The 27,402-nt window shown below is 43.3% G+C and overlaps 1 protein-coding gene across 2 annotated transcripts; it reads right to left on the reverse strand.

Annotated features, from left to right (window-relative positions):
- Positions 1-825: 825 nt before the first annotated feature.
- Positions 826-26,863, reverse strand: LOC139444985 (pseudouridylate synthase 7 homolog). 2 transcript variants are annotated; one of them, XM_071226022.1, is made up of 16 exons: positions 26,308-26,863; positions 25,281-25,371; positions 24,200-24,301; positions 23,463-23,589; positions 21,360-21,474; positions 18,495-18,572; positions 18,166-18,231; positions 16,655-16,717; positions 15,878-16,003; positions 11,946-12,007; positions 11,152-11,309; positions 6,668-6,815; positions 6,356-6,475; positions 5,296-5,365; positions 3,214-3,365; positions 826-2,602 (listed from the first exon to the last, which is right to left on the reverse strand). In XM_071226022.1, the coding sequence occupies exons 1-16, from the start codon at positions 26,550-26,552 to the stop codon at positions 2,430-2,432; spliced, it is 1,896 nt and encodes a 631-aa protein (XP_071082123.1). In that variant the 5' UTR covers positions 26,553-26,863; the 3' UTR covers positions 826-2,429. The 2 variants fall into 2 exon arrangements, with proteins under 2 accessions (XP_071082123.1, XP_071082122.1); XM_071226021.1 differs by having other exon boundaries at positions 6,356-6,478.
- Positions 26,864-27,402: the final 539 nt, after the last annotated feature.

The raw sequence follows: 27,402 nt of genomic DNA on the forward strand, positions 1-27,402 counted from the left end.
TCAACTGTAGCATGGGATAGCACCCTGCTCAACTGTAGCGTGGGATAGCACCCTGCTCAACTGTAGCATGGGACAGCACCCTGCTCAACTGTAGCGTGGGACAGCACCCTGCTCAACTGTAGCGTGGGATAGCACCCTGCTCAACTGTAGCGTGGGATAGCACCCTGCTCAACTGTAGCATGGGACAGCACCCTGCTCAACTGTAGCGTGGGACAGCACCCTGCTCAACTGTAGCGTGGGATAGCACCCTGCTCAACTGTAGCGTGGGACAGCACCCTGCTCAACTGTAGCGTGGGACAGCACACCGCTCAACTGTAGCGTGGGACAGCACCCTGCTCAACTGTGGCGTGGGACAGCACCCTGCTCAACTGTGGCATGGGACAGCACCCTGCTCAACTGTAGCGTGGGACAGCACCCTGCTCAACTGTAGCGTGGGACAGCACCCTGCTCAACTGCACAGAGCAATTGCAGCCACAAAACACAGCAACATGTTGATTGGGAGACTGCTCATCCATGCCCCCTCTCTGCATCAATGTCAAGAAGGCACATTAATTTATCAAACTTAAATATATTGCAAGTGATTCCATAACATTTGAATGGATAAGCAAGCAAAATGTTTGCATTTATATTTCCATAAACCCCAAACAAATTAGGCCTTGCCCAATCATGGACGACTGTTTCCAGGTTGAGTGATAACAGAATGGGTGGGGCTTTTGTGGCATTATTGCACTGAACGATGTCACTGATTTTGTAGCGTCATCTACATTTGTCTTGTGAATAGATAAGCAGTCTGTGAAGTAATAATTGTTGACATTTATTTAAGCAATAACGTACACTGGTCTACTTTACCTCCATAAACACAAACAATATGGAAGTCAATTCTCAAACAACCAGTTTCCCACACCATTCAATGATTCAAAGCCAAAACTAACAAATCTGTTCAGTGAGCTGCAGTACCTTGGACTGCTGGTCCGTCTGTACCCCATTAACATTTAGATACAAGAAGACAAGTGTGTGTTGGAAGCAAGTATTGAGAATCAATTTAATTGTACAGGGGATATGTTGAAGGTATCTGCTGTTTCACCACAGAGAACCCCAACCATCATATGCTGTGTCTTACTACCAAACACCACACACCTGGGATGAACTGTCACATACTCTCACAGTTGCCATAGGTGTCTGGTTGGAACAAATGAAGTACAGGATGGTTCTATCTGCAAAGTCAGTAGTGAAGTACTTCCTCAATACGAGTCACTGTTCCTGATCCAAATGACCAATCAGAACAATACTGTCCAAGAGGCACGGGGGCACGGGTGGCCCAGTCGTCTAAGGCGCCGCGATTCTCTGTCCCTTCAGCACACCAGAAACCTATGATTGTGGGTTCGAATCCCGTTTCGCCCCGATTATGTTTTTAGGTTTGTCAGCACCATACCCGTGCACCTGGGTTTCACCAAAGTGGTAACATCTAAGACCTGCATCACTTCGGGCTTTCCTCCCACATTAAACTGACACGCCGCGATATAACTGAAATACTGTTAAAAGCAGCGTTAAACCAAACTCTCTCACTCACTCACTCCAAGAGACCTAGGAACAACCACGTCTGCTGCTTCTATCCACATTGTCCTGCAGAGGTCAAATCAAATGACCAATGCATTCCATCCACTGAAATCCACAGAGGTCATTTGAAATGTCAAAACAATTTAATACATGGTGACCTGCAGAAGCAAAAATAATTGTCCAATCTTCTCCATCCATGGTGAACTACGGCGGTCAAAACAAATGTCCAACCAATGAAACTTCTGTGTCCACCTGCCAGGAGATTGTGTGGTAGAATAGGAGTACCATGGCTTTCAGTAAGTAACCCAGAATATACACCAGAATATTTGTTGACCCTCTTCAAGGCCCGTAGGTGGCGCCAAGTCACTGTTGCACCATGGGTCTCCAGAACAACCATGTACCAGACTAATGCCTTCTGTGTGCAATGACCATCCCAGACACTGGCTTGTTTTAGCAGGTTGTCATCACCTTGGGTCATGACATCCACTGTGCTAGCTGGAACTGACTGAGGTTTTAACTGGTTCACCATCTGTTGGTGTCACACATCCACTGTGCTGGCTGGAACGGACTTGAGATGTTTTTTTTGTTTGTTTGTTGTTTAATGCCGTACTCCGCAATATTCTAGCTATATGACGGTGGTCTGTAAAAAATCAAGTCTGGTCCAGACAATCCAGTGATTGACATCATGAGCATCGATCTACACAATTTGGATGCAATGACATGCATCAACCAAGTCAGCGAGCCTGACCATCCGATCCCTCTTACAACAAGCATAGTTGCCTCTTACGGCCAGCACGGGTTGCCCGGATCTTCACAGGTTGACTGAGGTTTTATCCAGTTCACCATCTGTTGGTGTTGTGACATCCACTGTGCTAGCTGGAACTGACTGAGGTCTTAACTGTTTCACCATCTGTTGGTGTCGTGACATTCAGCGATGTCTGGAAGGAGGAGGAAGTGTCTATTTTGAGGATGTCTCGCAGAGCCATTGTTGCGTAGGTTGAGGAGGGGAGCGAAAACTCCAGCCGTAAAGCCCGGAACTTGCCGTCTGGGGATAGAGAAACAAGTTTATGGAGGCTGACATCAGAAGCAATGGACATAAACCGTGATAACATACCAAAGTGATAACATGTTTATCATGAAGTTTCTTTTCATGAACTGGTAAAATTATTCTCCAGCGGCAAAATCAGATATATGTTGAATGTATTTGGCAAGCATTTCTGTATATCATAAAGTCATAAAATATATTGGAATATAAAAGAGACCCCAGACACGAGGAATCTTCTGGATACATTTTTGTACATATAAGTCAGTAAATATCTATTAGCTTACAAGATTGCTTACCCTCTATAGCCTATATCAGAATACAGCCTACACTGTATGCCTATCCTCTATAGCCTACAGCCTACACTGTATGCCTATCCTCTATAGCCTACATCAGTATACAGCCTACACTGTATGCCTATCCTCTACAGCCTACACTGTATGCCTATCCTCTATAGCCTACATCAGTATACAGCCTACATCAGTATAAGGCCTACATGGTATGCCTACCCTCTATAGCCTACATCAGTATACAGCCTACATCAGTATAAGGCCTACACCGTATGCCTACCCTCTATAGCCTACATCAGCATAAAGTCTACACGGTATGCCTACCCTTGAGACTCTCTGGTTGAGGTTTGTTGAACATGACATCCAGATCTCCCCGTGACAGTGGGACAGTGAAGTCATTGTACATCATCACGTCCCAGGTCACATCTCTCGGGGTCACCAGCAGGTGGCGATAGTCTCCTGGCAGGGAATAATCCCTGAAACAAACAGTTGTCATCCGTGAAACAACGCTCTGTCAATATGCCACTGATATATCCTTAGTGGCATGTAGAACTTAGAATCAATTATGGATTATGGATTACACTCCTCTCTGTTTTCGCTTGCATGATGAAAGGTGAGGTGAAATGGGTTTAACGTCGCGTCCAAGATTATTGCACTTATATAGCGATGTGCATGCACGTGTGTATGTGGCTGTCCAGACTGATGCTGATATATACTGCTAGCTCACTGAGATACCATGTCACAGTTAAACATGAATACCCCACTCAGGGCAGTATACTGACTCTGAGCCGACCAGTCCTTGTTTTAGCCCCTTAATGCTGAGCATCAGACAGGGTAATAACAAGTACCATCTTCTAACGTCTTTTGGTATGATGCAGTCAGGGATCGAAGCCCTAACCTTCTGGTCTCCAGGGACTCTACCACTAGACCACGGAGGTGGTTACCCGATGACAGTACCAGCATCTGTACTGAATCTACCACTAGACCAATGAGGCGGTTACCCGATGACAGTACCAGCATCCGTACTGAATCTACCACTAGACCAATGAGGCGGTTACCCGATGACAATACCAGCATCCATACTGAATCTACTACTAGACCACGGAGGCGGTTACCCTATGACAGTACCAGCATCCGTACTGAATCTACCCCTAGACCACGGAGGTGGTTACCCGATGACAGTACCAGCATCTGTACTGAATCTACCACTAGACCACGGAGGCAGTTACCCGATGACAGTACCAGCATCCGTACTGAATCTACCACTAGACCACGGAGGCGGTTACCCGATGACAGTACCAGCATCTGTACTGAATCTACCACTAGACCACGGAGGCAGTTACCCGATTACAGTACCAGCATCCGTACTGAATCTACCACTAGACCACGGAGGCGGTTACCCGATGACAGTACCAGCATCTGTACTGAATCTACCACTAGACCACGGAGGCAGTTACCCAATGACAGTACCAGCATCTGTACTGAATCTACCACTAGACCACAGAGGCGGTTACCCGATGACAGTACCAGCATCTGTACTGAATCTACCACTAGACCACGGAGGCGGTTACCCGATGACAGTACCAGCATCTGTACTGAATCTACCACTAGACCACGGAGGCGGTTACCCGATGACAGTACCAGCATCTGTACTGAATCTACCACTAGACCACGGAGGCAGTTACCCAATGACAGTACCAGCATCTGTACTGAATCTACCACTAGACCACAGAGGCGGTTACCCGATGACAGTACCAGCATCTGTACTGAATCGACCACTAGACCACGGAGGCGGTTACCCGATGACAGTACCAGCATCTGTACTGAATCTACCACTAGACCACGGAAGTGGTTACCCGATGACAGTACCAGCATCTGTACTGAATCTACCACTAGACCATGGAGGCAGTTACCCGATGACAGTACCAGCATCCGTACTGAATCTACCACTAGACCACGGAGGCGGTTACCCGATGACAGTACCAGCATCTGTACTGAATCTACCACTAGACCACGGAGGCAGTTACCCAATGACAGTACCAGCATCTGTACTGAATCTACCACTAGACCACAGAGGCGGTTACCCGATGACAGTACCAGCATCTGTACTGAATCTACCACTAGACCACGGAGGCGGTTACCCGATGACAGTACCAGCATCTGTACTGAATCTACCACTAGACCACGGAGGCGGTTACCCGATGACAGTACCAGCATCTGTACTGAATCTACCACTAGACCACGGAGGCGGTTACCCGATGACAGTACCAGCATCCGTACTGAATTGTCACATTGAAAGAATAACGAAGTTGAATTCTATTTGTGAAGCAGGTCTTCACATGGACAAGTAATCATGGAAAGAGGGTTTAGGATGACTAACTGATGAGAAACACTGATAGGACCTACTTGTTCTTCTGCTTCATGTTGTCAATGTCAAGGTCATCCTTCTCCATCAGCTCTCGGTACCAGGAGCCCACTGAAACAATCCATAGCAACCATCATAAGGAACTATGTAAATATCAAGAAAACCATGTACATCTTTTTCATCTCATCACTACAAACCATACCCTAATTGACAGAACCCCAAATAATGGTCAATACACATATTCATCATCCCAAACTGGGTTCCCCAGAAGCTATCACTTGAGAAATTGCATCACAAGCCAAGACGTCATTGGTTACGATGACTTCGCAAACAAATGACATCACTAATCTCTCTGTCACTGATGCTGGTTAGCTTTACTTTTCACACTTAAGATGCTATCAACTGTTTACAAACTGTTTACAGACTGAAAGTTGGAAGAACGTTTTAGATGGTAAATAGAATCTCACCTGAGTGTCTTTTGATATCAAATGTTTCAGCATTCAGTGATAGAAGAAGAGCTTTAAACTTTTATCAACGGGAGGTTGATAGATGAGGGTGAAATTTTCTATTACCGCACTGAAAATCCCCATAGCAACTGTCAATCCGATGCCTGCCTGTATCCTGCCTGTCTTCCCATGGTGCACTACTCACCCTCGCCCTCAGGGTAGATGACATCATGGCCTGGTAGTGGTAATACTTACCCTCGCCTTCAGGGTAGATGACATCATGGCCTGGTAGTGGTAATACTTACCCTCGCCCTCAGGGTAGATGACATCATGGCCTGGTAGTGGCAACTCTTACCCTCGCCCTCAGGGTAGATGACATCATGGCCTGGTAGTAGCAACACTTACCCTTGCCCTCAGGGTAGATGACATCATGGCCTGGTAGTGGCAACACTTACCCTCACCCTCAGGGTAGATGACATCATGGCCTGGTAGTGGCAACACTTACCCTCGCCCTCAGGGTAGATGACATCATGGCCTGGTAGTGGCAACACTTACCCTCGCCCTCAGGGTAGATGACATCATGGCCTGGTAGTGGCAACACTTACCCTCGCCCTCAGGGTAGATGACATCATGGCCTGGCAGTAGCAACACTTACCCTCGCCCTCAGGGTAGATGACATCATGCCCTGGTAGTGGCAACACTAGGTCCTGCATGCTGTATTCTGATTGGTTTTCCTCTGTCACAACTGTCGGCAGCATTTTTGACTCTCCAGCTTCTACTGAAGTATATAATGACCGAAAAACTTTAGATTTTTATTCACCAGAAAAGACTTTAATATCATTATTCAATACAGTGTTCAAACAATAATGGACCTACATATAGAAAGACATTAATTCTAAATATAAACTTAAGTATTTTTGAACCTTAATGTTTTCAGCATGTCCATTAATCTGCTTGTTCCTCTCACCTTTCCTTTCCCAGTTGATGCTGTGCGGGATGACCAGGTCCCCGACCTTCACCTTGTAGCCAAACTCATCCAGTCTGCGAGAAGTCATGGAGTTCCACACATAACTCTGGTAGGCATGGGCGTACATGAGACGCGTGTTCCTTGGAAGCTGAAAGCAATGATTAATTAAGTGAGTGAGTGAGTGAGTGAGTGAGTGAGTGAGTGAGTGAGTGAGTGAGTGAGGTGTAATGCTGCTTTGAACAGCATTTCCGTTTTATCACAGCAGGTCAGCTTAATGTGGGAGAAAAGCCCAAAGTGGTGCAGGTCTGAGATGTTTTACAACTTTGGTGAAACCCACAAGCACAGGTTTGGTGCTGACAAACCTAGAAACATAATCAGGGCAAAACCAGATTCGAACCAATGATGATAGGTTTAAGGGATGCCTAGGGGACACAACTCTGCACATTGAATTGCGTTGTTAGACAGGGCCACCTGCGCAAGGTGGGAGCAGGAAGTGGACATGTTGTGATCAGTGTGTGAAACTGATAGCAAACTTCAAAATGAGGGTCCTACCTCGCTAAGTACACCAAATCACTTAAGCGCTTTGATTAACATCTATCAACGCCCAGTAGACAGTACACATGACCTGCATATCCTGCCATCAACCGAAATCTGCACGGCAGTTGCCATGTTGTTTATGAACCCAATGTCGATATCGTTCGGCAGGAAGATGGTACTGGTCAACATTTCCCTGGTAATTACATGTCTTTACTACAAGCATGAATTCTAAATACTACTTTCAATACAACTACTTCTGTATGTGTTAGCTGACTGTAGGGGTAATATTGGTTCTAGATATTACTTTCAATACAACTACTTCTGTATGTGTTAGCTGACTATGTAATATTGGTTCTAGATACTACTTTCAATACAACTACTTCTGTATGTGTTGGCTGACTGTATTATATTGGTTCTAGATATTACTTTCAATACAACTACTTCTGTATGTGTTAGCTGACTGTGGGTGTAATATTGGTTCTAAATATTACTTTCAATACAACTACTTCTGTATGTGTTAGCTGACTGTGTAATATTGGTTCTAGATACTACTTTCAATACAACTACTTCTGTATGTGTTATCTGGCTGTGGGTGTAATACTGGTTCTAGATATTACTTTCAATACAACTACTTCTGTATGTGTTAGCTGACTGTGGGTGTAATATTGGTGCTAGATATTACTTTCAATACAACTACTTCTGTATGTGTTAGCTGACTGTGTAATATTGGTTCCAGATACTACTTTCAATACAACTACTTCTGTATGTGTTAGCTGACTGTGTAATATTGGTTCTAGATATTACTTTCAATACAACTACTTCTGTATGTGTTAGCTGACTATGTAATATTGGTTCTAGATATTACTTTCAATACAACTACTTCTGTATGTGTTAGCTGACTGTGTAATATTGGTTCTAGATATTACTTTCAATACAACCACTTCTGTATGTGTTAGCTGACTGTGGGTGTAATATTGGTTCTAGATACTACTTTCAATACAACTACTTCTGTATGTGTTATCTGGCTGTGGGTGTAATACTGGTTCTAGATATTACTTTCAATACAACTACTTCTGTATGTGTTAGCTGACTGTGGGTGTAATATTGGTTCTAAATATTACTTTCAATACAACTACTTCTGTATGTGTTAGCTGACTGTGTAACATTGGTTCTAGATACTACTTTCAATACAACTACTTCTGTATGTGTTAGCTGGCTGTGGGTGTAATACTGGTTCTAGATATTACTTTCAATACAACTACTTCTGTATGTGTTAGCTGACTGTGTAACATTGGTTCTAGATACTACTTTCAATACAACTACTTCTGTATGTGTTAGCTGGCTGTGGGTGTAATACTGGTTCTAGATATTACTTTCAATACAACTACTTCTGTATGTGTTAGCTGACTGTGGGTGTAATATTGGTTCTAAATATTACTTTCAATACAACTACTTCTGTATGTGTTAGCTGACTGTGTAATATTGGTTCTAGATACTACTTTCAATACAACTACTTCTGTATGTGTTAGCTGGCTGTGGGTGTAATACTGGTTCTAGATATTACTTTCAATACAACTACTTCTGTATGTGTTAGCTGACTGTGGGTGTAATATTGGTGCTAGATATTACTTTCAATACAACTACTTCTGTATGTGTTAGCTGACTGTGTAATATTGGTTCCAGATACTACTTTCAATACAACTACTTCTGTATGTGTTAGCTGACTGTGTAATATTGGTTCTAGATATTACTTTCAATACAACTACTTCTGTATGTGTTAGCTGACTATGTAATATTGGTTCTAGATATTACTTTCAATACAACTACTTCTGTATGTGTTAGCTGACTGTGTAATATTGGTTCTAGATATTACTTTCAATACAACCACTTCTGTATGTGTTAGCTGACTGTGGGTGTAATATTGGTTCTAGATACTACTTTCAATACAACTACTTCTGTATGTGTTATCTGGCTGTGGGTGTAATACTGGTTCTAGATATTACTTTCAATACAACTACTTCTGTATGTGTTAGCTGACTGTGGGTGTAATATTGGTTCTAAATATTACTTTCAATACAACTACTTCTGTATGTGTTAGCTGACTGTGTAACATTGGTTCTAGATACTACTTTCAATACAACTACTTCTGTATGTGTTAGCTGGCTGTGGGTGTAATACTGGTTCTAGATATTACTTTCAATACAACTACTTCTGTATGTGTTAGCTGACTGTGGGTGTAATATTGGTGCTAGATATTACTTTCAATACAACTACTTCTGTATGTGTTAGCTGACTGTGTAATATTGGTTCCAGATACTACTTTCAATACAACTACTTCTGTATGTGTTAGCTGACTGTGTAATATTGGTTCTAGATATTACTTTCAATACAACTACTTCTGTATGTGTTAGCTGACTATGTAATATTGGTTCTAGATATTACTTTTAATACAACTACTTCTGTATGTGTTAGCTGGCTGTGGGTGTAAAACTGGTTCTAGATATTACTTTCAATACAACTACTTCTGTATGTGTTAGCTGACTGTAGGGGTAATATTGGTTCTAGATATTACTTTCAATACAACCACTTCTGTATGTGTTAGCTGACTGTGGGTGTAATATTGGTTCTAGATACTACTTTCAATACAACTACTTCTGTATGTGTTATCTGGCTGTGGTTGTAATACTGGTTCTAGATATTACTTTCAATACAACTACTTCTGTATGTGTTAGCTGACTGTAGGGGTAATATTGGTTATAGATATTACTTTCAATACAACTACTTCTGTATGTGTTAGCTGACTGTAGGGGTAATATTGGTTATAGATATTACTTTCAATACAACTACTTCTGTATGTGTTAGCTGGCTGTGGGTGTAATACTGGTTCTAGATATTACTTTCAATACAACTACTTCTGTATGTGTTAGCTGACTGTAGGGGTAATATTGGTTATAGATATTACTTTCAATACAACTACTTCTGTATGTGTTAGCTGACTGTAGGGGTAATATTGGTTATAGATATTACTTTCAATACAACTACTTCTGTATGTGTTAGCTGGCTGTGGGTGTAATACTGGTTCTAGATATTACTTTCAATACAACTACTTCTGTATGTGTTAGCTGACTGTAGGGGTAATATTGGTTATAGATATTACTTTCAATACAACTACTTCTGTATGTGTTAGCTGGCTGTGGGTGTAATATTGGTTCTAGATACTACTTTCAATACAACTACTTCTGTATGTGTTGGCTGACTGTATAATATTGGTTCTAGATATTACTTTCAATACAACCACTTCTGTATGTGTTAGCTGACTGTGGGTGTAATATTGGTTCTAAATATTACTTTCAATACAACTACTTCTGTATGTGTTAGCTGACTGTGTAATATTGGTTCTAGATACTACTTTCAATACAACTACTTCTGTATGTGTTAGCTGGCTGTGGGTGTAATACTGGTTCTAGATATTACTTTCAATACAACTACTTCTGTATGTGTTAGCTGACTGTGGGTGTAATATTGGTGCTAGATATTACTTTCAATACAACTACTTCTGTATGTGTTAGCTGACTGTGTAATATTGGTTCCAGATACTACTTTCAATACAACTACTTCTGTATGTGTTAGCTGACTGTGTAATATTGGTTCTAGATATTACTTTCAATACAACTACTTCTGTATGTGTTAGCTGACTATGTAATATTGGTTCTAGATATTACTTTTAATACAACTACTTCTGTATGTGTTAGCTGGCTGTGGGTGTAAAACTGGTTCTAGATATTACTTTCAATACAACTACTTCTGTATGTGTTAGCTGACTATGTAATATTGGTTCTAGATACTACTTTCAATACAACTACTTCTGTATGTGTTAGCTGGCTGTGGGTGTAATACTGGTTCTAGATATTACTTTCAATACAACCACTTCTATTGCTCTGACTCACCGCCTGCAAGGCGTTGGCATAGTTGGTCTCGCCCTGCCTCATCAGTGCCTCAAGCAACGTCCTCTCGATGCTGTGGTGACTTGGCACGTACCTCAGAGCAGCGCTGGCATCACGTGATTTGCCCCATGCTTCCCGGCACTTCCTCATACTGTCGTCCCCTGTAATCATCAGACAAACTCAAGGGTGAAAGACATGCTGTAAAGGACTATACCACTCTCTGACATCTTGCGAATCCAAAAGTTTCCCTCAGCGGAGCCTGGATCCATTGACTGTGAGATTCAAACCCAGGATCTGTCCTTGTTGTTATGAAACATATTTTATTGTCCAAAAAGACAAAGGGATTGGGCACAAGTGGAACACTTATTACCCTCTTCTCCCTTGATGTCGCATATGTTTACCTCTTTGCTGAATCCAGCCTGCTGTTCACAGATGTTGATTATGTTCACCACAAGTGTGGTGCTGTCAAATCAAGGGTCACAATTGTTTAGGATGTGATGTAGCTTTTACATTTTGTGCTGGTTTAACATCATTTAATTATATTTCATCAGCTAGATGTGGGAGGAAAGCCCGAAGTGATGCAGGTCATACGCATTTACCAGTCTTAAATGAATGCTGACATATCAAGGATGATTATTAGGCTGAATCAGAGATATGAAAAACCAACAAGTGGAACCTGGCACTGCCAAGGGATGCAACTCCGTAGAGCAATTTCAGACTCCTTAGATGACTGGGCAACTCCTCATAGTCTCCCGTACACGGAATCATTTAGGTAAATAACACCAAAAACAACATACCGCTTTCCCGAGGCTTGAGGATGAGGTCCACTGCTTCCATCCACTGCCCATGTAGTAGAGCCCTACAGCAGAAACATGGAACTGTCATACCTATAGCACCATATGGGGACCCGGGTTTGAGAATATGTCTACCACTCTGCAGCAGAAACATGGAACTGTCATACCTATAGCACCATATGGGGACCTGGGTTTGAGAATATGTCTACCACTCTGCAGCAGAAACATGGAACTGTCATACCTATAGCACCATATGGGGACCCGGGTTGGAGAATATGTCTACCACTCTGCAGCAGAAACATGGAACTGTCATACCTATAGCACCATATGGGGACCCGGGTTTGAGAATATGTCTACCACTCCGCAGCAGAAACATGGAACTGTCATACCTATAGCACCATATGGGGACCCGGGTTGGAGAATATGTCTACCACTCTGCAGCAGAAACATGGAACTGTCATACCTATAGCACCATATGGGGACCGGGGTTGGAGAATATGTCTACCACTCCGCAGCAGAAACATGGAACTGTCATACCTATATCACCATATGGGGACCCGGGTTTGAGAATATGTCTACTACTCCGCAGCAGAAACATGGAACTGTCATACCTATAGCACCATATGGGGACCTGGGTTGGAGAATATGTCTACCACACTGCAGCAGAAACATGGAACTGTCATACCTATAGCACCATATGGGGACCCGGGTTTGAGAATATGTCTACCACTCTGCAGCAGAAACATGGAACTGTCATACCTATAGCACCATATGGGGACCCGGGTTTGAGAATATGTCTACTACTCCGCAGCAGAAACATGGAACTGTCATACCTATAGCACCATATGGGGACCCGGGTTTGAGAATATGTCTACCACTCCGCAGCAGAAACATGGAACTGTCATACCTATAGCACCACATGGGGACCCGGGTTTGAGAATATGTCTACCACTCTGCAGCAGAAACATGGAACTGTCATACCTATAGCACCATATGGGGACCCGGATTTGAGAATATGTCTACCACTCTGCAGCAGAAACATGGAACTGTCATACCTATAGCACCATATGGGGACCCGGGTTGGAGAATATGTCTACCACACTGCAGCAGAAACATGGAACTGTCATACCTATAGCACCATATGGGGACCCGGGTTTGAGAATATGTCTACCACTCTGCAGCAGAAACATGGAACTGTCATACCTATAGCAACACATGGGGACCCGGGTTTGAGAATATGTCTACCACTCCGCAGCAGAAACATGGAACTGTCATACCTATAGCACCATATGGGGACCGGGGTTGGAGAATATGTCTACCACTCCGCAGCAGAAACATGGAACTGTCATACCTATAGCACCATATGGGGACCTGGGTTGGAGAATATGTCTACTACTCTGCAGCAGAAACATGGAACTGTCATACCTATAGCACCATATGGGGACCTGGGTTTGAGAATATGTCTACCACACTGCAGCAGAAACATGGAACTGTCATACCTATAGCACTATATGGGGACCCGGGTTTGAGAATATGTCTACCACTCTGCAGCAGAAACATGGAACTGTCATACCTATAGCACCATATGGGGACCCGGGTTTGAGAATATGTCTACTACTCCGCAGCAGAAACATGGAACTGTCATACCTATAGCACCATATGGGGACCCGGGTTTGAGAATATGTCTACCACTCCGCAGCAGAAACATGGAACTGTCATACCTATAGCACCACATGGGGACCCGGGTTGGAGAATATGTCTACCACTCTGCAGCAGAAACATGGATCTGTCATACCTATAGCACCATATGGGGACCCGGGTTTGAGAATATGTCTACCACTCTGCAGCAGAAACATGGAACTGTCATACCTATAGCACCATATGGGGACCCGGGTTGGAGAATATGTCTACCACACTGCAGCAGAAACATGGAACTGTCATACCTATAGCACCATATGGGGACCCGGGTTTGAGAATATGTCTACCACTCTGCAGCAGAAACATAGAACTGTCATACCTATAGCAACACATGGGGACCCGGGTTTGAGAATATGTCTACCACTCCGCAGCAGAAACATGGAACTGTCATACCTATAGCACCATATGGGGACCGGGGTTGGAGAATATGTCTACCACTCCGCAGCAGAAACATGGAACTGTCATACCTATAGCACCATATGGGGACCTGGGTTGGAGAATATGTCTACTACTCTGCAGCAGAAACATGGAACTGTCATACCTATAGCACCATATGGGGACCTGGGTTTGAGAATATGTCTACCACACTGCAGCAGAAACATGGAACTGTCATACCTATAGCACCATATGGGGACCCGGGTTTGAGAATATGTCTACCACTCTGCAGCAGAAACATGGAACTGTCATACCTATAGCACCATATGGGGACCCGGGTTTGAGAATATGTCTACTACTCCGCAGCAGAAACATGGAACTGTCATACCTATAGCACCATATGGGGACCCGGGTTTGAGAATATGTCTACCACTCCGCAGCAGAAACATGGAACTGTCATACCTATAGCACCATATGGGGACCTGGGTTGGAGAATATGTCTACCACTCCGCAGTAGAAACATGGAACTGTCATACCTGTAGCACCACATGGGGACCCGGGTTGGAGAATATGTCTACCACTCTGCAGCAGAAACATGGAACTGTCATACCTATAGCACCATATGGGGACCGGGGTTTGAGAATATGTCTACCACTCTGCAGCAGAAACATGGAACTGTCATACCTATAGCACCATATGGGGACCCGGGTTTGAGAATATGTCTACCACACTGCAGCAGAAACATGGAACTGTCATACCTATAGCACCACATGGGGACCCGGGTTTGAGAATATGTCTACCACTCTGCAGCAGAAACATGGAACTGTCATACCTATAGCACCATATGGGGACCCGGGTTTGAGAATATGTCTACCACTCTGCAGCAGAAACATGGAACTGTCATACCTATAGCACCATATGGGGACCCGGGTTTGAGAATATGTCTACCACTTAACTGCTTGGCGTGAGAGAGGAAAGGCTACGATGTAGCATCAGGTGGTCAGTTTCAGACTGACTGTGTGCCATTGTAACCTGATGGTGAGGGATGCTGCTCATATCAACCGCTGGTTTTCTTGTCAAGACTCAATTATTCACAGGCCACTGTCATATAGCTACAATATTGCTGAGTGCAGCATTAAACAGATATACTTTCTCCAGATATATATCCCTGTTTAAGCAAAAAAGCTTAGCATCAGAAATGGCTTCCAAAATGGGGAAGATCCGAAAATGTGTGTTAAGTATTGATCTAATCGCATCTGTGAGTGAGAGAATATTACTGTGTACTGTTGTAATCCCCATTCCAGCTCCATCACAGCAGCCTGTATATAACCCCGCCGGAGCCAGGCAAACAGACCAGTGGTCCACAGCAGGAGCAGTGCAATGCCATAGCGGCATGACGACACACATCAGCCAAGACACACATAGTAACCATCCCTTCCTCATATACTGGGTACAGGGGGCATGCCCTGGACACCTCACTGAGCATCTGTGACAGTTATGGCGGTCATCATGTTCCTTGTACAGTTCAAGATGAGCGAGTGAGATCGGTTTAACGCCGCTTTTATTCCTGTTATATCACGGCGTGTCAGCTTAATGTGGGAGGAAAGCCCGAAGTGATGCAGGTCTCAGATGTTTACTACTTCGGTGAAACCCATGAGCATGGGTATGGTGCTGACAAACCTAGAAACATAATCTGGGCGAACCGGGATTCGAACCCACAATCATAGGTTTCTGGCGTTCCCAAGGGACGCAACTCTTCACAGAAAATCCGTTGCCTTAACGACTGGGCCACCAGTGCCCCCAGAGATCAAGTTGATTTACCAGAGATTCTACACTAGCTTCAGACTCCGCAGCGGACCTACCTGCCCACGTGATGTGTCGGGATGGATGTAGTGCCGAACCTCTGCATGCCGTAGTAGTTGATGAAACCACGGGTCTTCAGTGATGTCATGGCAGAAGTGATCTGGTCGTCGGTGCCCGTCACATTTCTATAAACATCAGAAAGATTGGTTTATTGGTTGGTTGTTTTTTTTTATGCCGCAATCAGCAATATTCCAGCCTTATGACGGAGGTCTGTTAATAATCGAGTCTGGACCAGACAATCCAGTGATTGACGTTATGAGCATCAATTTACACAGTTGGGATTGATGACATGCTTCAACCAAGTCGGCGAGCCTGACCACCCGATCCCGTTAGCCGCCTCCTACACCATGTGTGACTATGCATGGCCACTTGAATTTCATTTTGACTAGTACTGTACTGTAAATCTGGAAATAATGCGTCTCCAAATTAATACGACTGCTGAACCATGTATGTGTTTATATTCAGGTTTGTATTTCCGCTATCCAACGTGTGCTGTGAGGCGGTCTTATTGTTGATAGTCATTTTGGAGACATGGATGCGAAGTAAATTAATGCAAACAAGCAAGCAAGCATTTTTCGCATTTAATTCATGCTCGCGTTAATTTCAAGATTTACAGTATATTTACTTAGTTATCAACAAGTAAGTAAAAGAATGTACTGGGAGCCCTGGAGACTAATTCTACCCAAACACCATGCTGCCATTACATCCATCTCTGTATTGATCGCTCAGACATCATCAGCTACAGAGTATGGATATTGTGGACATGTAGTACTTACCTAAGCACTATTTGGAAGTGATTCCCTCTCAGCTGTCCAAGTTTCAGAGTGTCCTTTACATAACTAGAAACAAACATGTTACACATTTACAATCATGCTTTTACCATTTACAATCACAATTTCACCATTTACCATAATACTTTTACCGTTTACAATCATGTTCACCATTTACAATCACACTTTCACCATTTTCAATCATGCTTTTACCATTTACAATCATGTTTTCCATTTACAATCACACTTTCACCATTTACAATCATGCTTTCCATTTACAATCATGTTCACCATTCACAATCACACTTTTACCATTCACAATCACACTTTTACCATTCACAATCACACTTTTACCATTTACAATCATGTTTTCCATTTACAATCATGTTCATCATTTACAATCATGTTCACCATTCACAATCACACTTTCAAAATTCACAATCACACTTTCAAAATTCACAATCACACTTGCACCATTTACAATCACATTTTCACCATTTACAATCATGTTGGTTTTTTCCCCATTTACAATCAAGTTTTTACAATTTTCTTCCATGAACTTTTCAAGTCACATTTAAATGCATGTTTTTACCATTCATAGTCTTATTATTTACATCCAAAAGTTTTTGCTTTTTACATTAATATTATGTTTTATTTACACATCACAGTCACTTCTTTACAATCAATGTGTCCACCCTCCAGAAAGTTGTGGGGCAGGTAATAATGTTAGACATCTGAAGACTGGAGGTCAAACTCTACAAGCTCTGGGGCATACAACATGTGCATGTTTAAAGGGCAAGTTCACATGGAAATGAACCTATTTTTCTTGTACTTTTTCCACATCAAAATTGTTAACCCAGTAGTGTCATAGACAAAAATAGAAAAATATCACAATTAATTAACATATTTTTTGCATTAAAACGATTTATATTTTTCACATTTACCAAGTGTTCTATTTCCATAACAAAAACACCATGGCTTATGCCCCTTGCAATATGACGCCATTGGTGCCAATTGATAAACATTATGACGTCATCATGCTTTGTTAGAGCCGCTTCACGTGGTGTAGGTACAGGTGTGTGATTCTAGCGTCTCAGATGCCAGCCAGCATAGTGTTATGCTGAGTCACCACTGCGCCGGAGTGTGTCGTAGGCCATGTTGTTTTACCGCAAAATGGTACTTGATATCTTTTGCGTTGAGAATAGACAGGGACCCAGTTGAATTGGCACCAATTACGTCATAATCTAAGGGGGATAACTCAGGCCTGTTTAGCTCGAAAAACGAAGGCCTCATAACGGCATTTTTCACACTATTGGGAGCTTCCTACTTTCACTGTGAAAAAAAATGAGTTTATATTTTCAAACACAGATACTAACTAATTCTAAAATTGCGTTTTGTTTAGAAAAAAGAAAGAAAATTATTTTTGCGTGTACACTTCCCCTTTAAGGACCTGTAACGAGGTCTGGCTGACCAGCAGCGTCCACTAAGTCTCTGGACTGAGGCCATTTCTTCCCTACCTGAAGTTTCCCATCATCATATTTCTAAGTCTCGCGTTGACGGCCTGAAGCTTGTTGGCGGTCACTCTGAAATCGAAGTTGATCATATCATTTTTTTATTGCATAACTCTTGAACTCACAAAGTCTCTGAAATCTTCCTAATCTCGGTGAACACTGTTCCATGTGAGTCATGATATTTAAATTCACCCTTTAACAAGTCATGGGTGCATGGGTGCTATTGATTTGAAAATTGTCTTGGAAGTTCAAACATTTAGTCACTGTTTGTATCTAGTAAGAAGAGAGATAACTCCACCTCCCATGTTGGAATCCTGAAGAGAATGCAGCCTCACCTGAATGCAGTGATCTCCTGTGATGTTTTGGCTCGTTTGTCCTTCGTACCTGCATAGCTGAACAGTTGAGTTTTCAACCTGGGCAGGAGACAAAGGGATATAATATATGTCAGGCAGCTTAATATAATTGTAGGTAGCTAAATATGTCAGTTGGCAAGCACCCTACTCACCTGGCTAGCCTTGAGATGAGAATGAAGACACCTACTCACCTGGCTAGCCTTGAGACGAGGATGAAGACACCTACTCACCTGGCTAGCCTTGAGATGACGATGAAGGCACCCTACTCACCTGGCTAGCCTTGAGATGACGATGAAGGCACCCTACTCACCTGGCTAGCCTTGAGACGAGGATGAAGACACCTACTCACCTGGCTAGCCTTGAGACGAGGATGAAGGCACCCTACTCACCTGGCTAGCCTTGAGACGAGGATGAAGACACCTACTCACCTGGCTAGTCTTGAGATGACGATGAAGGCACCCTACTCACCTGGCTAGCCTTGAGATGACGATGAAGGCACCCTACTCACCTGGCTAGCCTTGAGACGAGGATGAAGACACCCACTCACCTGGCTAGCCTTGAGACGAGGATGAAGGCACCCTACTCACCTGGCTAGCCTTGAGACGAGGATGAAGGCACCTACTCACCTGGCTATCCTTGAGATGACGATGAAGGCACCCTACTCACCTGGCTAGCCTTGAGACGAGGATGAAGACACCCACTCACCTGGCTAGCCTTGAGATGAGGATGAAGATACCCTACTCACCTGGCTATCCTTGAGATGACGATGAAGGCACCCTACTCACCTGGCTAGCCTGGAGATGAAGATGAAGGCACCCTACTCACCTGGCTGGTTTTGAGACGAGGATGAAGGCACCCTACTCACCTGGCTAGCCTTGAGACGAGGATGAAGACACCCACTCACCTGGCTAGCCTTGAGATGACGATGAAGGCACCCTACTCACCTGGCTAGTCTTGAGACGAGGATGAAGACACCTACTCACCTGGCTATCCTTGAGATGACGATGAAGGCACCCTACTCACCTGGCTAGCCTGGAGATGAAGATGAAGGCACCCTACTCACCTGGCTGGTTTTGAGACGAGGATGAAGGCGCACTACTCACCGGGCTAATCTTGGTATGAGGCTGAAGACACCTACTCACCTGACTAATCTTAAGAAGAGGATAAAGGCACACTACTCACCTGACTAGTCTTGAGACGAGGATGAAGGCGCCCTACTCACCTGGCTAGCCTTGAGATGACGATGAAGGCACCCTACTCACCTGGCTAGTCTTGAGATGAGGATAAAGGCGCCCTACTCACTTGACTAATCTTAAGACAGGGATAAAGGCGCTGTAACGGTTCAGGGGGTGGATATTGGGGTACAGCTCTGGTAGCGAAATGTGGATCACTCCCACACTACTCACCTGGCTAGCCTTGAGATGAGGATGAAGGGGCCCTACTCACCTGGCTAGCCTAGCTAGCCTTGAGATGAGGTTGAAGGCGCCCTACTCACTTGACTAATCTTAAGATGAGGATAAAGGCGCCCTACTCACCTGGCTAGCCTTGAGACGAGGATGAAGGCGCCCTACTCACCTGGCTATTCTTGAGACGAGGATGAAGGCGCCCTACTCACCTGGCTATCCTTGAGACGAGAATGAAGGCACTACTCACCTGGCTAGCCTTCAGATGACGATGAAGGCACCCTACTCACCTGGCTAGCCTTCAAATTAGGATAAAGGCGCCCTACTCACCTGTCTAGCCTTGAGACGAGGATGAAGGCACCTACTCACCTGGCTAGCCTTGAGACGAGGATGAAGGCACCTACTCACCTGGCTATCCTTGAGATGACGATGAAGGCACCCTACTCACCTGGCTAGCCTTGAGACGAGGATGAAGACACCTACTCACCTGGCTATCCTTGAGATGACGATGAAGGCACCCTACTCACCTGGCTAGCCTGGAGATGAAGATGAAGGCACCCTACTCACCTGGCTGGTTTTGAGACGAGGATGAAGGCGCACTACTCACCGGGCTAATCTTGGTATGAGGCTGAAGACACCTACTCACCTGACTAATCTTAAGAAGAGGATAAAGGCACACTACTCACCTGACTAGTCTTGAGATTAGGTTGAAGGCGCCCTACTCACTTGACTAATCTTGAGACGAGGATAAAGGCGCCCTACTCACCTGGCTAGCCTTGAGACGAGGATGAAGGCGCCCTACTCACCTGGCTATTCTTGAGACGAGGATGAAGGCGCCCTACTCACCTGGCTAGCCTTGAGATGACGATGAAGGCGCCCTACTCACCTGGCTAGCCTTGAGATGACGATGAAGGCGCCCTACTCACCTGGCTAGCCTTGAGATGAGGATTTAGACACCCTACTCACCAGGCTAGCCTTGAGACGAGGATGAAGACACCCTACTCACCTGGCTAGCCTTGAGACGAGGATGAAGGCTCCCTACTCACCTGGCTATTCTTGAGACGAGGATGAAGGCGCCCTACTCACCTGGCTAGCCTTGAGACGAGGATGAAGGCGCCCTACTCACCTGGCTAGTCTTGAGACGAGGATGAAGGCGCCCTACTCACCTGGCTAGCCTTGAGACGAGGATGAAGGCGCCCTACTCACCTGGCTAGCCTTGAGACGAGGATGAAGGCGCCCTACTCACCTGGCTAGTCTTGAGACGAGGATGAAGGCGCCCTACTCACCTGGCTATTCTTGAGACGAGGATGAAGGCGCCCCACTCACCTGGCTATTCTTGAGACGAGGATAAAGGCGCCCTACTCACCTGGCTAGCCTTGAGATGAGGATGAAGGAACCTACTCACCTGGCTAGCCTTGAGACGAGGATGAAGACACCCACTCACCTGGCTAGCCTTGAGATGAGGTTGATTGCATCCATGGTGTCCTTGTTTTCCTTGTACAACACAAAGCGGCAGTAGTTTCCCCGACTTGGCTTCCACTCTGGACGTGTTCGCTGGTCTGAGAAAGTGAAGGTAAAACTAATCAACTGAGACTGTTGCTCATTACGTACACCTAAAACTATTCTTAATCTGAATGGCATTAAAGTTTGAGTAATGGCATGATTCAAAGATGCACTGGTGCATCATCAACAAGTAAACTTGACTTGGCATTGATTAATATTTTGACCCTAGATCAATTGTCATTTCGAAAAATATTCATGTATGTATATATGTCTTTTGTACTCTTATGACCTCATAGTATTACCATGATGTCACAAACAGCACTGGCATTATTTACATGGCCTGACACCTTCTAAATAACAAGTTTCTCTCACCGCTGGACTTTAACTCCTTTTGTGACAAGTCTTGCTTCTGACCTACATGGCTTAGGTCACTGATGAGAGTTTCTCATGCATGAGGAAAAGGTCACCATATAACTCACAAAATGATAAGAAGGCTGTCACTGATGAGGATTTCTCATGCATGAGGAAAAAGTCACCATATAACTCACAAAATGATAAGGCTGTCACTGATTAGGGTTTCTCATGCATGAGGAAAGGGCCACCATAAAACTCACAAAATGATAAGAAGGCTGCCACTGATTAGGGTTTCTCATGCATGAGGAAAGGATCACCATATAACTCACAAAATGATAAAAAGGCTGTCACTGATGAGGGTTTCTCATCCATGAGGAAAGGATCACCATATAACTCACAAAATGATAAGGCTGTCACTGATGAGGGTTTCTCATACATGAGGAAAAGGTCACCATATAACTCACAAAATGATAAGAAGGCTGTCACTGATGAGGGTTTCTCATCCATGAGGAAAGGATCACCATATAACTCACAAAATGATAAGGCTGTCACTGATGAGGGTTTCTCATACATGAGGAAAAGGTCACCATATAACTCACAAAATGATAAGAAGGCTGTCACTGATGAGGGTTTCTCATGCATGAGGAAAAGGTCACCATATAACTCACAAAATGATAAGGATGTCACTGATGAGGGTTTCTCATGCATTAGGAAAAAGTCACCATATAACTCACAAAAAGATAAGAAGGCTGTCACTGATGAGGGTTTCTCATGCATGAGGAAAAAGTCACCATATAACTCACAAAATGATAAAAAGGATGTCACTGATGAGGGTTTCTCATGCATTAGGAAAAAGTCACCATATAACTCACAAAAAGATAAGAAGGCTGTCACTGATGAGGGTTTCTCATGCATGAGGAAAAGGTCACCATATAACTCACAAAATGATAAGGATGTCACTGATGAGGGTTTCTCATACATGAGGAAAAGGTCACCATATAACTCACAAAATGATAAGGATGTCACTGATGAGGGTTTCTCATACATGAGGAAAAAGTCACCATATAACTCACAAAATGATAAGAAGGATGTCACTGATGAGGTTTCACATTCATCAGCCAAGCAAGGTTACTGTCACAAAATGATATAATTCAGGGAGACGGCATCAGGCTGACAGATTGACAGACAAAATTAATTGGTATAACTATATAACCCTGCCTTTTTAGATTGGGGTATAATAAACAAATATCAGTTCTCCATATTTTCAACATTTGCAGAAAATAATGAATTTAATAAGAATATCTTAATTTTTCAATTCCGTGGGCAAATCAGTCATATCATCATGATGATGATAAAATCCTTTTCATTATCAAGTTTCATCTCTCAAGAGTTTTTTTTTTGTCTCTGAAGATACTCAAAATTTGATTATTTTCCGAACTTATGAAATTTAAATATTATTTTCATATCTTGCTGGCATGAACAAATTTGGCTACCACTGTGTTGGTTAACATCCATGTTTGAGATTGAAGGCTTAGGTCTGGATCCCTGGATCCCTGGGATGTCAAAGCATGTTATGGTTCCAAAAACAAAGTGTGGAGACGACAGTCAAATTCTCACAAAACCTGAAGCATCCACATGGACATGATGGACATACACTAGCTTATGAATATCCGCTGTCAGCTCAGCCTACCAGCTTTCATCTTGGTGATCCTGAGCATTTTCTGTCCATCCTCCTCCACTGTGTTGCTGTTCAGGGACGGGAAGAGAGACTTGATGGCCTTGTGCATCTTCGTCCGAACCTCCTTGTCAAGGGCAGCCTGCAACACCATACACCTTCATCAACTGCAGCAACAACATACCCCTTCATCAACTAACTGTACCATCACCACCACCAACAACAACAACAACACAACAACAACAACATCAGCAGCAGACACCTTCATAAAGCTCTTTAAACAACATACCCCTTCATCAACTAACTGTACCACCACCACCACCAACAACAACAACATCAGCAGCAGCAGCAGCAGACACCTTCATAAAGCTCTTTTAACAACATACCCCTTCATCAACTAACTCATCAACCAAAGAAAATTGATAGAAAACAGCTGTTCGGCTGAGCTGAGGTTAACTTGTGATATGTCACATGACTTTCACTGACTCGGAAACAGTGTGCGGCATTTTGCTTTGGAGCGGGGTGTCCGGGATTGATTCTGCCCCTCAGAAACCACGTGCAGCCTGCATTGTTTGCTGTGGCCAAAGATATTTTTTTCTCCTGCTGAGAAATTTATTGCCCTCTAGGGCGGGTTACTAAGTGACTAAGGTCACATGGACCAATCAGATCTCATGGAGGTATGATAACACAACTTACTGTTACCATGGTTAAAACTGTTCTCAAGCCTTGAAGAAGCAAACTGTATTGCTCACCTCAATCAAGATGGTTGCCTTCTTGTCAGTGTCATCCAGCAGCGCCTGAAGCTTGGCCTGGTTTTCCTCCGACAGGATGTTGGGTTCAGGGGTCAGCGCCACCTGTCAACATTAGGATCTTGGTAAAACCTGCAGGCAACTGACACACAACAAGCAATGCAGAGAGGGTTGGAATATGGAGAATGCAAAACCTTCCAATATAAAAAACTATGTCTCTATGGTTACCGAGAGATCATATCTTACAGTAATTGCTATTCAAGCCAAATCTTATTTACCCTTTGACAATATCAAATGATTGTATATGCAATAGAGCCTGGTCTTATCACAGCTGTATGATAACTAGAGCCATCAGCCATATTGGTTTGATCAGTAAGAGTAGTCTCCCCTGGTTGCTTTCGAGTCTTGTTTTTACTTTGTCTGTTTAATGAAGTGATGCTATGAAAACCAAATATATGTATATAAGTATATGACAAAAAGGCTCCATGGCTACTACATGTTACAAACAGCTGCCATTTTGACCTCTCTGTCACACTTTGCCTTGTGACTTAATCTGCCCGCTGAATGTTTGTATGTGTATTTTTACCCTCGTGTCTTTCGAGGTTTGCCGAGGTTTTTTTTCACTTTCATCAATGAGTGTTGATATCAAAAGACACGAGGGTGAGATTTTATTTATCATCCAACATTATTCTTTCAACTTTTTCAGTTTGTAGACAGTAATGATCAGTGTCAACATGGTCAAGTGTAAAAAGTACTGCTAACAGCTTCAGTAGCAGAGCCATTAGTGATGTCATTTAATTGTGATGTCAGGGTAACCAGTGACGTCACATTGGTCTGCAATTGTTCATTACTACAGCACATCAACGTTTTGTAACAGCATGTGGCTGCCTTATTCACTGCAGTACAGTTCATGTATATGTGAGGCCTGTGTTCAATCAACACATTAAGATCACTAAAACAAACAGTTATGCAAATAAGTTATGCAAATGATATTCTGTGAGTGCTTGTAGCTTCTTGGGGTATTCTATAAATCATAATTTCTCCCTTCAAGTAAAGACTCTACAGACTACATGTATATGCCAACCTGTTCCTCCACTTCTTGTGGTAGGTCTGTAGAAGTGAGGTGGACTACCGTTCCCTCATCGCTGACTTCATTAACGATGAAATCGGAATACCTAGAACACACAGCTACATTATGGGATATCATCAGGACACATCAGTCACCAATTTTTAGTTTTATTGTAGTAGTCATCTTCATGAGGCAAGGGTGTTAACTGACAATATGAGTCAAGTTTCCACCCTTGCTGAACTAGGCTGGAATTTCTGGGCTTGATTGTAGTGCCACCAGTGGCTACTATGAGTTATGTCCCTTCTATGCCCCTCCTATTGACCATCAAATTCCACCCCTGAATTACTTGTCTTTGCTTCAAACAAAATGGCGGTGCCCAGTCAAGATGATCTGATCAAAGATCAAGACCTAGATTGTAATAAAACGGTATTTCCCGCATATTCTCATAATCCTCATGTTGATAACCTGTACCTTTTCTCCCAATACTGATTGTCATATCTCTCCCTCTTTTGAATGCGATTGTTGGGCCCTCACATTTTTCTGCGTTGTCCAGCTACATCTATGTGGAACAACTCACTAGACAACCCCCTCTCAAAAATAACTTTGTCCAACATACGATGTCATCAGGTTGCGAGCATATGTTCAAATCACCAGAAATGATATCATGATAGCACAATGTCTTATTCATGAAATAAACCATGCTTCAGACAGATAGAAATCAATGACAGAATTGAAGGTGCATCAACGTGTTGTTTGATTTATATATTCTCGTGAATTAGTCACGTGATACCGTCCCTGTCTTTTCTGAAGTTGATTTTGAGCAAGGTGATTATGGTGTTTTTTTTAAAAATATTTCCTCTCAAATGTCTGTTTTGTTCATCATTTTAGGATAAATATTTCTTTCTTCTCATGAAAAAGACCAAAAATAAAATGAGATGCGATCACGTGCGTGCTATAACGGGTGGCGATTATTGGTCCTTGGTGATCACTGGTCGCTTTCCAGTACAGATAATACGTATACCATGATTCATGCTCATATTACCTCTGCTTTATGATGGCAGTGAACCCTTGGTGACTGCTGACATACTGCGTGATCCCCACATCAGACTCCGACACATGACACTGCCTACTGTGCTTCGTGTTACTGCTTGTGGCAGCTGTCTCCCCTGAAGTGGCCTTCACGTCCTCTGACACCGTCTTGTCCGCAGTTGTTTCAGCAGCTTCATGTTCTACCTTCGCCTTTTTAGCTGGAGGTGGGCTGATTTCCGTGATGGATTCTGACTCCATATTGTACTGCAGTTACTGTGCAGCTAACTTAAAATTCTTTATAATTGAAATGTTTACAAATTTAACATTTTACATGAAAGAGTTCCATGAAATTTATAACATACATCCATCAAATGGTGAACACGGTTACGAAAAGTTTGTGAAGAGAAAACGCGCACAGAAAACCAACAAATTTGTTCAAATTCTGGACAAAACATGAATTTCCCATATGTAGAAACTGTTAATTCGTTACGTCACAGTCAACATCTCTCACATTTTGTTATTCAACAAGTGAGTATTTACGTGATGCTGATATCTGCACGTGCCTTAGTTTACAGTTATACCGGAAGTGCGCTTCAGTATTTAGAGTTACCCCCTCATTGCTAAAGGATGCGCAAGCTCCTTCCCAGCGCGTGACACCTTCGTTAACACTCGTTATAGAGAGCTCCGTGAACAAGCTATCGCTGGGAGGAGTTTGAAGGATGCGTTCGTAAAATGAGTGATTGATGAACTGGGTTGAAGAACTTTTTATTCCCCAGCTATATTTCTCATACCCTATAAAATTCATGTGTGGTTACGATTTTAAACACGATTATCGGGCGCACGTTTTCGTATTCCAATTCGATTCCGTTATACAGTATAGATAAACGTAGTAACGTACGTATTGAATGCTGCCCGACCCTAACAAATTTTAACCGCCGCACCCCCAAGGTGAACTTCCCGCCCGGTAGTCATAGAATCAAGAATCAAGAATTTTTATTGTACGGAACACCCTCGTTGGGCATGGTACAAACTAACTACATATGGAATAAATATAACTATCAACATGAGAGGTATATATACATAATGTACATTATATATATATATATAT

The sequence above is a fragment of the Haliotis cracherodii genome, unplaced genomic scaffold (assembly GCF_022045235.1).
Source record: "Haliotis cracherodii isolate W230 unplaced genomic scaffold, xgHalCrac1.p SCAF_6, whole genome shotgun sequence".
In the NCBI taxonomy this organism is placed as follows: Eukaryota; Metazoa; Mollusca; class Gastropoda; order Lepetellida; family Haliotidae; genus Haliotis; species Haliotis cracherodii.

Coding starts and splice junctions, on each gene's coding strand:
- LOC139444985 (XM_071226021.1), bottom strand. CDS start 26,552: ATGGAGTCAGAATCCATCACGGAAATCAGCCCACCTCCAGCTAAAAAG. Junction 21,475..23,462: donor GATCACCAAGATGAAAGCTG/GTAGGCTGAGCT, acceptor TCACTTTCTCAG/ACCAGCGAACACGTCCAGAG. Junction 16,004..16,654: donor CACTTCCAAATAGTGCTTAG/GTAAGTACTACA, acceptor TGATGTTTATAG/AAATGTGACGGGCACCGACG.